Below are 12,631 nucleotides of genomic sequence, written 5' to 3'. Positions count from 1 at the left end.
GGACGAGTAGTTATTTCCTTAATAATCGAACCCCTTCTCTTGTAAGTCTGATATTATCCCTGTTCTACCTTCAACTCATCCTCAAAAAGATAAGGAAAACAAAAAAGTGCAGGAGAAGGTAATTAAATAGGGAAGTTGAGCTCCTGCACTTCTCAACTCCTTTTTGAGTTGCATTAGGTTCCAGTTTCCTTCCATCTTTCCATTGTGTTTTTTATTTGTTGGACTGGTTCAATGTACGTAGCCAGGTTGGGTATGGTATTTGTGCATGTCATTGTGCGATATATTTGAAAGCGAATTGTTAATCACTGTAAAAAGCCACATTTGTTGGTAATAAGATGGTGAACTTCTGTAAATAAATCCCTAAGGATATGATTCTGTCTGTTAAATGGCAAGACATCAGTGTGCTTGGTTGCCACAGTTGGGTGTCAAAGAAAATACAGTCTGAGTGTGCATATATGTCAGTGTTGGGTCCCTCAAGCTCAGCACAAGGCATACTGGTCAATCATAACAGTTTGCAGAGTATGCTGTTAATAACAATAATTACCACTTATAGGAATTCTGATACTTCCAAGTTCACCAACTTTTGTGCATAAAATCTTCACCTACCTTTGCAACATATCTGGCAATGTGTACATGCTTTAGAATAGTATCACCTCAGTTTGACTGGCTTGTGATATACATTAGTCTGAATGGTACTTACTTTTTCTGAGCGTTAAATGTAATGTCATCCCATAATGCTTTCCATTTCTTACCTTTGAAGGAGGAGTTCAAATTATTAGCCCATCTGCTAGAGAATGGCTCATTCCTTCCAGTGCTTTAGATTTGGTTTTCACTTCATTCACCTATTCTTGCAACACTTTAGCCCATGTTATTTGCATCTTTGCTCCTGGTGTCTAATTTTGTTGTAAGTGCCTGATGTAGGGAAGGCAAGCTGTAGGTTAAATCCGCTTAGAGCTCAAGAAATTGCTCCGCTTTCATGTCGTGAAAGCAGTGCGCATAGTCTATCGTTGTGAGACGGGCAATAGAAATGGTATGGCGTTTTTCATGGCATGGTCGATAGCCTTTTTTGAGATACACAGACCACACACTTGGTACCATTTGGGACGTCAATAGCTAGAAACATGTAGATTTTGGGATTTTCATCCTAATTTATGCATCCCAGATTACCTTACTTTTGCCCGACTGTTAGCATGCTTGCGCTGTTTATGAGCGACCAGACTGGTTGAGCCCTTGACTTTGTGCCTTTTGCCACCCCTCCATGTGCATAAAAACTTTATTTGCCATGATTTTCTTCCTGCTCCCAGATGTTCATTCACCTTTCATCCCTGCATTTATTTTTGTCGATCTGGCATCTACCTTCGCTTTAGAGGATTCCCTCCTAGTCCCCTCTTGTTGTTGTTCAAGCAGTCAGAACTTACTGCCTCTGCCCTTTGTTCTCACCTGCCACTTATAACTAGTCATGGTGCACCACTTATAGGGCTTTACTTTTCAGCAGTTAGTGGATCAAAGGGCTCCTAGAATAAAGCCACAGAAAGCTTGTACATCCAGTACATCATCTTCATTCTTGTACAAGCACGCAGGCATCAGTAACATACTCTAATTTGTCAGCAGTAACAAGGGTTCTGTCCTTGGAAACTCAATCTCTGTTGTGATGCCATTTGTACCTCACTGCTGACAGGTTTCATATTGGGACCAGATGAGCAATTTTGTTTGCAGTTGAATGGAATGATCACTTAGTTCCCGCTTCAATAAGGTGTATGCTTATGGCATGGATCACATATTTTGCTCAATAGAGGCATTGACACCGGTGCAAAGGGAGGGGATGATGGGAAACAACCTTTACAACGAGATCATTACACCACGATACCTTCACAACACCGTCGCTACAACAACCGCGTTGTTAGTACTCAATGCATTTACATCGCAAGTCTTTACAACGAGTTCCACTAGGGGGCACTGAGGTATTGGAAATGAATTCCAACACCTTCCCTACTGTTGCGCAAACTGGAGTAGGAATAGTAAATAATACTATTCTGAATTCCAGCACACCCCCAAGTTGAAGTCGTTGTAAAGACTTGCGATGTAAATGCATCGTGTACTAACAACGCAGTCGTCGTAACAACCGCGTTGTAATAGCACGCAATGTAATACATCGTGAAGTAAAGTGCTATATTCGGGCTGAGAAATAGAGTTAGGATTTCGGTTTTACTGCTCGGGCACAGAAGAATTACATCCTTTTGCTACCTTGCATATTTTATGTCTTACAAATGGCTTTCTAACATTAATAAGAACTTTACTGAGTTACATGATTTTATATCGCACAGGAACACTATTACGTGCATTATCAAAGAGATTGCTAGTTTTTTTTACAAGGCTGCTGAGATAGGTGGGAAATGGGATGGTCATGCTGGAGGTTGAGAAGGCAGTTGTGCATCACGATCTCGTGGCTTTTTATATGGTGTGCACTGATTAAGCTATGTTTTGGCACAAAGTGCCTGAGTCACATCTATGTTCTTTATGAAGATCTTGTTGTGCAAGTAGTTAGCATAGGTTTGGTTACGCTCTGGGACATTAGGTGTTTTTCAGAGCACTAGTCAAGGGAGCTCTTCATCACCCAAGCTATTTGCCCTTTACCTGCAGCCATTTTTGTGTGATCTTACTAAATCTTGATATTGTGCTGATTGGTCTCATTGGCAGTGAGCGGAGGATTGATGCATATATGAATGATATTGGCATCTTCACTTCTGATTTTTCTTTCGACATTGGCTCTGTTAGGTTGGAAGCTCTGCCTTTTAGTTGCATCTCTGGTACCTTTTAAATCCTAGCAAGATCCAGATTCTAACTAGACCAGAAACCAACTGTTTCTGATAGGTTTGTTGCATCTGCAGTTTATCTTGGGTTTAAAATTGTATAGGATTGAAACAATAAGTCAAATTACAAGGCTGTCTTACAAAGGCACAAAGGAATCCGCTCCTAGTAAGGTTGACGGGGTAATGCAACATTATTAAAATGATGCTTCCTCCAGGATTTCTTTTCGCCAAGCAATTCTACTAAAGATTCCCACAAAACGTATTTCAAAACATTAGCTTTCCCATGTGCAGATTTGTTTTGGGGTTTACAAATAACACAGTTTCGTGCCATTTAAGCTTGAGATGAGGAAGATGGCCTCTACACAATCATAAATGTCATTACTGGCATCATTTTGGGGGGTACCATGGCTCAACTAAATGGGACTTCTTATATTGGCTGGTCCCTTTGATATTCCTATCCTGATTTTAGGCATAATCAAGGTCTGCCATGTTTATTTTTTAAATATAAACCTTCTTGTTGTAATTTAGAACATTGACTCCAATTGGAGGATGCGGTACAGACACTTTAATATTCTTGGTATATTCCATTATGGGATAATACTCTCCCTGCAATATCTAGTCATTCTGGCTGCTCATTGTGGCGTTCATCATTACTCACCAGTCAAGACCAGCTTTTTAACAACAATACACTGCTCTCTTTTGCTGGACATTAGGAAACGTGTGAAATTCCTATGACAAGACCTTCCAGTTTCTCCAGATCCATTACTTTTTTATGTACTAAATCAGAGGGTCTGAAGTTGGATTCTATTTCACTATGCTGCATTTAATTGTTTTCGGTTCGCCCTCTAGTGTGATGAGAATTTTTTTTATATTTTCCTAATTGAATTGAAAGGCCACTTGGTACATCTGAGAGGGAGGTATAAGAGGGGATTAGGGAGATAGTAGCCTAAATGGGAAATGCCTGATTAATTCTGCAGATCCTAATTTTCAACATTATAAAATAATTCACAATTTATGATATACTCCAGGGAGTTGCATCTTCCAATGTGTTTACAGGACTCTCCGCGCTTTCACTGCAGGGCAGACAATGACGATTTGGTCCATATTTGTACCTAACATAGTGAGTTGCATTGGTATTGGAGTGGTATTATTACAGAGATCTAAAAATGTATTGAGGTCCCTCTGCAACCAAAGCTGGATTATTTTATTGGGTTATTCATCTGAGAACTCATCGGAATATAAGAAGAGTGTTTTTGCTGCTATTATCACTGCTAGACATTTCTCAGTTAAATGCTGGATGAATTAAAAATCCCCACAGGTCCTATGTTAATGGAAAAACTTCTTGGGCTTTTGCAGGATGGAGCGGTCTACTATCAAAGGTGTTATTTATAATTGTCAATTGTCCCGTGTATTGGGGTATAGTTTAATGTTGGCTTGATTCGAGGGTTTCAGCTCACGTTCCTGCTGTGGGTTGGCTCCGTCTACAAATTGTTGTTGTTTGTGCTCCTGTTTGTGTAAACGGTCTCAGTACCGCTTTTGGTAGACTATTATTCATTGTAAGTGTGTACTGCTTTTTCATTTTAAAAAATAAAAATGTGTGTTTGTTATAGAACAGTTGAATAGGTCACAGTTATTTGGTCAACTGAAAAATGCCTTCACCAACTTAAACTCTTGAGAAAAGATGAGTAATGTTATATATTTTGATAGTACTTCTCTTTTAAATCACGAAACCGCTCCCAAGCCAAACAGAAGTGAATCTGTTAAATGTTTGTAATGGTTTCTTTGATGGTATGTCAGTCATCCTGCAGAATGTTCCATTCTGAAGATAGCAAATCCATATACTACAGTTCAGTTGGTTCTACATATTTGTTTTAAATATGATGGTTCTTAAGACAAGTGGTATTTAGTAGGACAGTTCCCACATCTTAGAGGAAAGTTAGCTTTATCGTATTGCCTTGTGAGATCTAAGGCCTATATCCAATAATCCAGGCCTCGTCGTATCTTTGAGTTACGAGAGTTGGAAAAAGAGAAACAGACTATTTTGTGTACTTTTGCCAAATGCTGGTTTAAAATTTAAAATTAAACAAATACAAATTTGCTCACGAGCAAGACATTCAGCATTCAACATTTCACATCCTGCCTTCTTTCTTAAATACACTGATGCCTAAAGTAAAAGCTCAGCTGTAAACTATTTCAATAAATGGTCAAATGGTCTCTGAGGGACCTTGGAACGAGCAATGTCACACAGCTAATTATGTGGATGACTGATGAATCGGTGAGCTCGAGGAAAGCACCCCCAGATGGCATCAGTATATTCTGTACCACATTATTGCTCCCAGTGCTGTTAGCCGTAGAGGGGACTAAAGAAAAACCCTACCAGTCCAGCGACAGTAGGAGTTCCTATGCAGGGTTTCCTGAGTTGAAGGCATAACAGCATCTTCTACCTTTTCATCAAAAACACGTTGTCACAGTGCTCCTGATCAGAACCTTTCTTTCATAAGTCTGCTTTAGTGACTCAAAAAACTGGCTGGCTATATCATGCAGAATTAGCTTATATATTATGGCTATAAAATGAATTACATGTTTGTCGTTTTAGTTTGAGAAGCACTGTAAGTTGTGTATTTCGGTATGTTGAATGTTGAGCATCTGTCTCACGTTATTGCAAGTCTATTCGTAATGTAATCACCAAACTGGCAAAAGTATAAACTGGCGGCATATGTTACATTGGTACAAGTATAAAAATTAAAGAATACGAAAGAAGTTCATTCAAAGAGATTTTGTTTGTGACATTTATTCATTGTATGTTTAGAGTGATTAAAGTGAACCTTGCAATTGTTGACCGTATGCTTTAAAATTCTAACTAGCTCAATATTAAACAGATATATTTTCAAATGAACCTCTAAATTAACTTCTTTATGTGCAATTGATTCTGTCGAGAGCGCCACTGCGGTTTCTTCAATGGGGAAAACTGTTTTTTTGTTGTCATTTAGGTGTTCCGATATCTGCCTTCCAGATGGAGGCGACAGGCGGAGTTGTGTTGGATCTGTTGGACGATGTGAGCAGCTGGAAACCTGGTGACCAAATAGTTGTTGCGAGCACAGACTATTCCATGTACCAAGCGGAGGAATTCACTCTCCTGCCTTGCCCGGCATGTACCAAACATCAGGTCAGAGTCCAAGGTAGGATGCAGTAACTTTCATAATGTAAGGTAGAAATGAAACACGTGATCTACCAGCAGAGGGACAGTCCTCTCCACCTCAAAGCATGAGGGAAGTGCATAGTGTCAATGCTTTCATGTGCTTTAAAGGTTATATATAGGACCTAACGAAGTGGGCTAAATGTTACACAATCTACGTTAGCAAAGGGTAAAAGCAAACCCTGAATAATTTATTTAAATATCTCATTAAACAGAAGAGAAAATGACTGTGAAATGTGTCTGTTGTGTAAAAGTGCCCAGTAGATGCCACAAGTAACACAAAAGGCCATCTTTGGTGAAAAAGCAAATTCATTATGGCCATTGATTGTGATGCTTGTATACAAGTATGACATGCAAACTGGTGTGGTCTGAGATCCATAGTTTTGTAGGTGAAATAATAATAAATATATTTAATGCACTTCCAAAATATATGCATATAAATGAAGCAGCTAAAGGTACACGCTTGTGTTCTACATGTTCAATTGTGATATGTATTCTATTTAGTACTTTATTATCTAATTATTTTTTAATTATACATGTAGCCATCCTTGGTATTATTTCTGGACTCTACACGTCTTTCTGCCTGGGAAGCAACAATCAATTAAGGAATTGTAAGCGCGCTACTCACCCGTGAGGGTCTCAAGGCACTGAAGGGGGGAGGGTACACCGCTCCGTTTAGCCGAAGAGCCATGTCCTGAGGGTCTTCCTGAAGGTGTTCAGGGAGGGGGGCGCCCATGATGCCTGCCGGTAGCTCGTACCAGGTCTTGGCTGCGATGTGGGAGAACGATCTTCCACTTGATCTGGCTCTGTGGATGCGCGGGGTTTCAGCCAGTGCGAGGTTGGATGACCGCAGGTTTCTTTTGGGTACGTGAAAGTTTATTCTGTGGTTGAGGTATTTGGGCCCGTTGTGGTGCAGGCATTTGTAGGTGTGAGAGAGGATTTTGAAGGTACGAGGAGCCAGTGGAGTCGCCGCAGGTGTTGGCTGATGGGTTTGTGCCGGGGGATGCAGAGGACGAGTCTGGCAGCGGTGTTCTGTATTGTTTGCAGTTTGTGGAGTAGTGACTTGTTGGGGCCGATGAAAAGTGCGTTTCCACAGTCGAGTTTGCTGGTGATGAGTGCGTGAGTTACTGTTTTCCTTGATTCGGGGGGGGGATCCATTTAAAGGTCTTTCGGAGGATGCGGAGGGTGTTGAAGCAGCTGGAGCTGATGGCGTTGACCTGTCGGTTCATGGCGAGTGATGAATCGAGTACGATGCTGAGGTTCTTGGCATGGTCTGAGGGGGGTAGATGGGCCTCCGAGGGCGGTGTTGTCCCATGCTATCTATCTATCTATCTATCTATCTATCTATCTATCTATCTATCTATCTATCTATCTATCTATCTATCTATCTGTTTGGTTTCATTTGAGCTTTTGAAGGTTTGCAGTGCTGTCTTCATTATTGGTTTGTGTTAAAGGGTCTGAAATCTGAGGGGATTTGTATTTCCATAACCATCAATTTTTGATTTGCCAGAAGCTTATATTTTGAGGCAGAAAATAATTCCCTCGGCTGCCCCATGTGGACTGAACGCACCATCCTTGGGAAAATGTCATGCGTTAGTTATTGTGTATGTAGCTGGCTGCAGCTTAGTGTCTGACACAGGAGCAGTGTCATCAAAACTGGTCAATGCCATGCTAATAGGGCTGGTTCAAAGCATCCTGCTTGTGGATGTGGTGGCTCATACTGCACAAAAGGCAACTCGAAGTACACAGTCTTTTTACAGTACTAGGGAGTGGATTGACTGAACGTGTTGTACTGTCCCTGGAATGTTTAGTTACCAAAATTATCCTTTTATGGTCTTGAGGGAGAATTGTTGCAGATGTGTTCTACAACACAACCCTTGCTACATATCTAGAAGTGGCTCTGTCTTTAGAGATTAAGCTAAAGCAGTCAATCAATCAGGGGCTTGTATAGTGCAGCTACTCACGTGTGAGGGTCTCAAGGCGGTGGTGGTGGTGGTGGTGGGGTGTTGATCCGTCTGGTTGTGGATTCACTTGCCCCCAAATAACTAATTCTAAAAAGACGCTCTTCTATATTGCGGCACAGATAAGAAAATGTTGCCACACAATAAAGGACATATTCGGCACACTGCAACAGTTTCAGTGGTATTTTTGCAACACTATTCTGATTACATTTATTACTTTAGTTTTAGATTCGTTTGAACTATGATTGTAAACCTAGGTAGATGTACGAATGGTCCCAGTCTACCTCCATACCTATGGGAATATATGTGCACATACATACACACATACAGATACAGACATACACACACACACACACACACACACACAGTCTCTCTCTCTCTCTTTCACTCGTGTCCCCTTGGCGTTCTTTGCAACAAAGAACAGACAGGGCACACTTTTACTTGGTAATTAGTTTTATTGTGTATGACCTTACGTACCCAATAAAAGTAGTTTGCTATGTTTGGTCCTACACACTAAAAGCACTATGTAATGGCTATGGAAGTGTGTGCTGTTCTTTGCAAAGGACGCTGTCTGGATGTTGCAAATGGTAGGCTGGTTCCATCAGCTCAGCACTAGTCCTGACATGACAAATGATCTGGCCACCAACTACTGAGGACAGTTTAACATATATACATTGCTCTTTTGTGACCTCGGCGACGTGAAATAATGTGCTTAATAAAAGCGCTAAATAAATGTGTACGTATAAATCGAACAATAACTGGCTATAACACCTTTGAACTAAAAATAACTTGTATATACTGAATGTGGAGATCTCAAAGTTTGAAATGTATAAAGAACAAAGTTTATTACTTTAGATGCTTTTGCAAACGTCTTCAGAATTTTCTTAACCGAAAAGTTCAAAGAGTTCCTTGTTGCATTCTAGTGTTAAATCTCCCATGCGTTTATGTTAAAGATGTATTAATTATACATTGGCAGCTGCAACCTATAGCCATCCGTGCTCTGTAGTGCACTTCTGTGTGGTGTAGTGAGAAACCGAGTCATAACACCCATTAGGAGAAACAGGGCATGATGTAACGCAGGCTTCTCCAACGAGTGGTTCGTGAGCTATTGGCAGCTCGGCAACTCACCAGCTACCTTTAAGTGGCTCTCCTGTGTGCAGCCCAGTGAATTTTAGTTAGAAGCTTATGCTTGGTTAGATTAAATATATGTATGCCAAAATTGAAACACACCTATTTGAAATTGAAATGTGTGTATTTTAGAATGTTTTGATGAAAATGGTTGAATTTCCAAAATATATTTAAAGTTTATATTTGAGCAATAAAAATCAAACACATTTTATTAACTTGGTGCTAAGGGCATTGGTGCTATTGTAGTATTCATTACCCATTTAGAGGCATTCCACATAGACAAAAAAAGTTTTTACATTCCTGCTGGCAAACACGCTGGAAGCACGAAGGTGATCACTGCTGGTAATCATGCATATGGGGACCACTAATGTGATCTTTTCTGATGTGGTAACAACTACATCACTAATGATATTAGTAGCTCAGGAAGATTTTCACTGAACACAAGTAGCTCTTATTAAAGAAAAGGTTGGAAACCCCTGATCTAATGTAACGACAAGCCCTTCCAGGAATAAGATGGACCGAAAAACGAAGGCAATTCATTCTTTGTTTTATCTGCGCAGCTTATATGTGCCACAGAGATATGCTTTACATATAAGAGGCGCACTTTGAAAACTCGCTCTCTCTACCATACAATTGCTGCAGCGGAAGGAGGGGTGGGGAAAGCTGTCTATCTACTGCCGTCTGCTAAAGTAGTCTTAACTGTGGCTCTGTGCCAGTAATTCATCCCATCCCCGGGCCTGGGGGACAACGAAATTGACTGCTTCAGAGCAGAAAACAAGAGCCAGCTCTCCTGTATATATGAAGCAGGGATGGCGCAGAGAGGAAAGTCATGAGTGCTACTTGGAAAGCAAGAAAGGCACACAAAATAAAGCGAGGCAATGTCTTATTTTTTCTTTATTGCGGCAGGTTTGCTAAAAATAAAGGTTATCGCGCTCCTCAGCCAATTTCACAGTCAAATCGCAATTTGCAAAAAGCTGGCGGAGTCTATCTAAATGTTTTTCAGAACATATCTACCCCGAGTTCCTAACATTTATGGATTTCTTTAAAATAACCAAATACTTTATTCCTCTTTGTATACATATGCTAACCAGTCTCGGTCTCTTTCAAACACAGTCACGTGTATCTACATGCCGGAAATGATCTCTGGACTGTTCTCTTCAGTAGCTTCTATTAAAGACAGCCAATCCCCCTAGTTCCCCTGTCCATAGACTAAAAGAAAATAAGCCAACCTGTTACCACTGTAAATGTATATTTGCTAAAAGACAACCTGCCACCCTCTTCCTGCTTTCATAGTTTCTTTTGAGATCCCAGATACCCCAGTAATTTTCACTGCTATGCCGAAGCTGAGATTCTAAACTAGTTACCCAATTCTATCGTCCACACCCTAGCTGCAACGGGTGTGATATTAGGAGATTTGCCAAAAGAAGAAACTCTCTATGAAATGTGAATACTTCGTTTTTTTCATGCATTGTTCGATTAAATTACAATAGGCCATGTACAGCATTCTGCTGTTTGCTTCCCTTATACCCCCTGCTCCGGGTGCAATGTGCTCTTCCTAAAGTAAATGCTTCTGAGGTAATTTCTATCCTTACAAGCCCCGCCGCTCTTAGGAGAGCTCGTCCCATCTTTAGTCGCAGCCGGTCGCCCATGCTGCCGCCGAGTCCAAGCGCTTTCTCGCCCTGCCCCCCCCCCCTGTCAGGGGTGAGGAGAGACAGTTCCTACTGACGCGGACCATTCTCAGAGTTCTAGGGGGACTTTCAGCAGCCACCATTGTCCTATTGAAGTCTCCGTGTAATTGTGCCACTCACCCGGCTTCTCACTCAACCTAAGCCCCCCCGCTGAGCTGAATCAAGGTGCGAAAGGCAGATGAATTAAAAATACGTAAAGGTAAATGTGATAAAACCCCATCTTTCGAGTTCTGGATTATTTTTATCATCAGGTGTGTAAATTTAATCAAACTTAATTTAAACTGCATTCTAACTTCAGTTGGGTCAAATGTTTTAACTAAAGTAACTCTATTAGGATGAATTGGTAAGCAAAACTGCTGCAAAAACGCAGTGTTCTGAATTTCACAAGCTCAAAGACCAACTCTCGAAGTCACTTAAAGGAGTACTATTAAATGGATTAACAATGATATCGCTTAGTCACAGTGCTTAGGCGAGGGAAACGTACTACTTAATGAAATACATTATTATTAATAAAAAACTTCAATTTCTGTGTCAGTCACCAGGTAGTTCCGATTGTTAGGTCTCACTTAAGACAGGGCTGTACAGCAGCCACTCTGCTCTTCATAGATACTAAAAGACATTGGCAAAGCCAAGAACTCTTGCAAGGGCAAAATCTATTGGCTTTGCCAAAGCTTGTATTAATTTGGAATTCTCCATGTTTGACTTTTGACGGGGCCCAACAAATAGGTTTTAAACACGTGGCTTGTAAAACCAACATGCTTTGTCTTCAGTGCAGCTCCCACTAATAGCTAAGCTGTCACCAAGACTGTCAGAGTGATTAATGACTCCTTGCAAGTAAGGAACATTAATTCAGGCAGGCATACCCCTGCTGCTTGGGTGGATTTGGCTCTGGGACATAGGATGCTTTCATTTCCCAGTTTTACAGTATAGCATGCAACCTGGTAATTTGCTGCATTACATTCTGACAGCTGCTGGCTGCAAACCCATTTTCCTTAAAACAAAATGTAGATTCATTTAGATCATGGTGTGGAGCTTGAAATCTTTGTGAAACATACTTTCCAAATGCAATTTGGCCTGCCCGACTCAAAAGAGATGCGAGTTCCTCATTTTAGATTTGTGAATCTTGATAAGTGTGTTATTTATGTGCCTGAGCTTCAGTGACCTAATGAGAGGTATACCTTGGCTGTGCCCTTTGTCACCTAATTCCCACTGTTGCTAGAGGGCTAGATTCCTGTAGCACCAGTTGGGGCGGTCTTCTCTTGAAGGCATCTGCTTGTCCTCTTTAAAAGTCAGCAAGTGGGAAAGAGAGTGCTGCTGGGACATTTGGTAATGAGCAGGATACATTGCATGGGTTCCATTTAGGGAAACAGTTTAACGCACTTATGGTTTCCATTAGCCAGCATGATTACTGCAAGAATGTTTGCAACAAGGTCATAAAGCCCTTTGAAGAGGTGCAGGTAGTGATTGTTGGAAAAGAGATGCAATATGTGAGAAAGGAGATACATAGCTGGGCTGTCTTTATTATTCAAGATGAATGCACACTGGGAGAATTTAGTTGTCAATAGGCACAGACCGTGCATCACTTTAGAGTGAAGGTGGGATTGAGTGTCTGTGGGAACTCTTTATAAATTTCTTTGTTCTGCCCATCCATAGTAGCTCCCATTGCGAGAACTACCTGCTTGTTCATTGAAATTTCAGAACTTCTTTGTACTAGAAGAAGAACATTTGCAGAGTTGAGTACGCATATCCTTCTCTTGAATCCTTAGTAGTAATTTTTCTGACCTGGTGCACTTAATTATTTGCACATGTCTCTTCTACAAAATTTCCTGTGGAAGGGGGTGTATCTCA

The 12,631-nt window shown here is 40.8% G+C and overlaps 1 protein-coding gene across 1 annotated transcript in view; it reads left to right on the top strand.

Moving 5' to 3' along the window:
- CEMIP2 (cell migration inducing hyaluronidase 2) overlaps window positions 1–12,631 on the top strand; it is a 360,647-nt gene that overhangs the window by 139,501 nt on the left and 208,515 nt on the right. Inside the window, exon 6 of the mRNA XM_078675757.1 lies at window positions 5,801–5,989. Within this exon, the coding sequence (XP_078531883.1) occupies window positions 5,801–5,989 (189 nt within the window). The remainder of the gene's footprint in view (window positions 1–5,800; window positions 5,990–12,631) is intronic.

The sequence above is a fragment of the Lissotriton helveticus genome, chromosome 2_1 (assembly GCF_964261635.1).
Source record: "Lissotriton helveticus chromosome 2_1, aLisHel1.1, whole genome shotgun sequence".
In the NCBI taxonomy this organism is placed as follows: Eukaryota; Metazoa; Chordata; class Amphibia; order Caudata; family Salamandridae; genus Lissotriton; species Lissotriton helveticus.
This window is presented reverse-complemented; position numbering and strand designations above follow the sequence as displayed.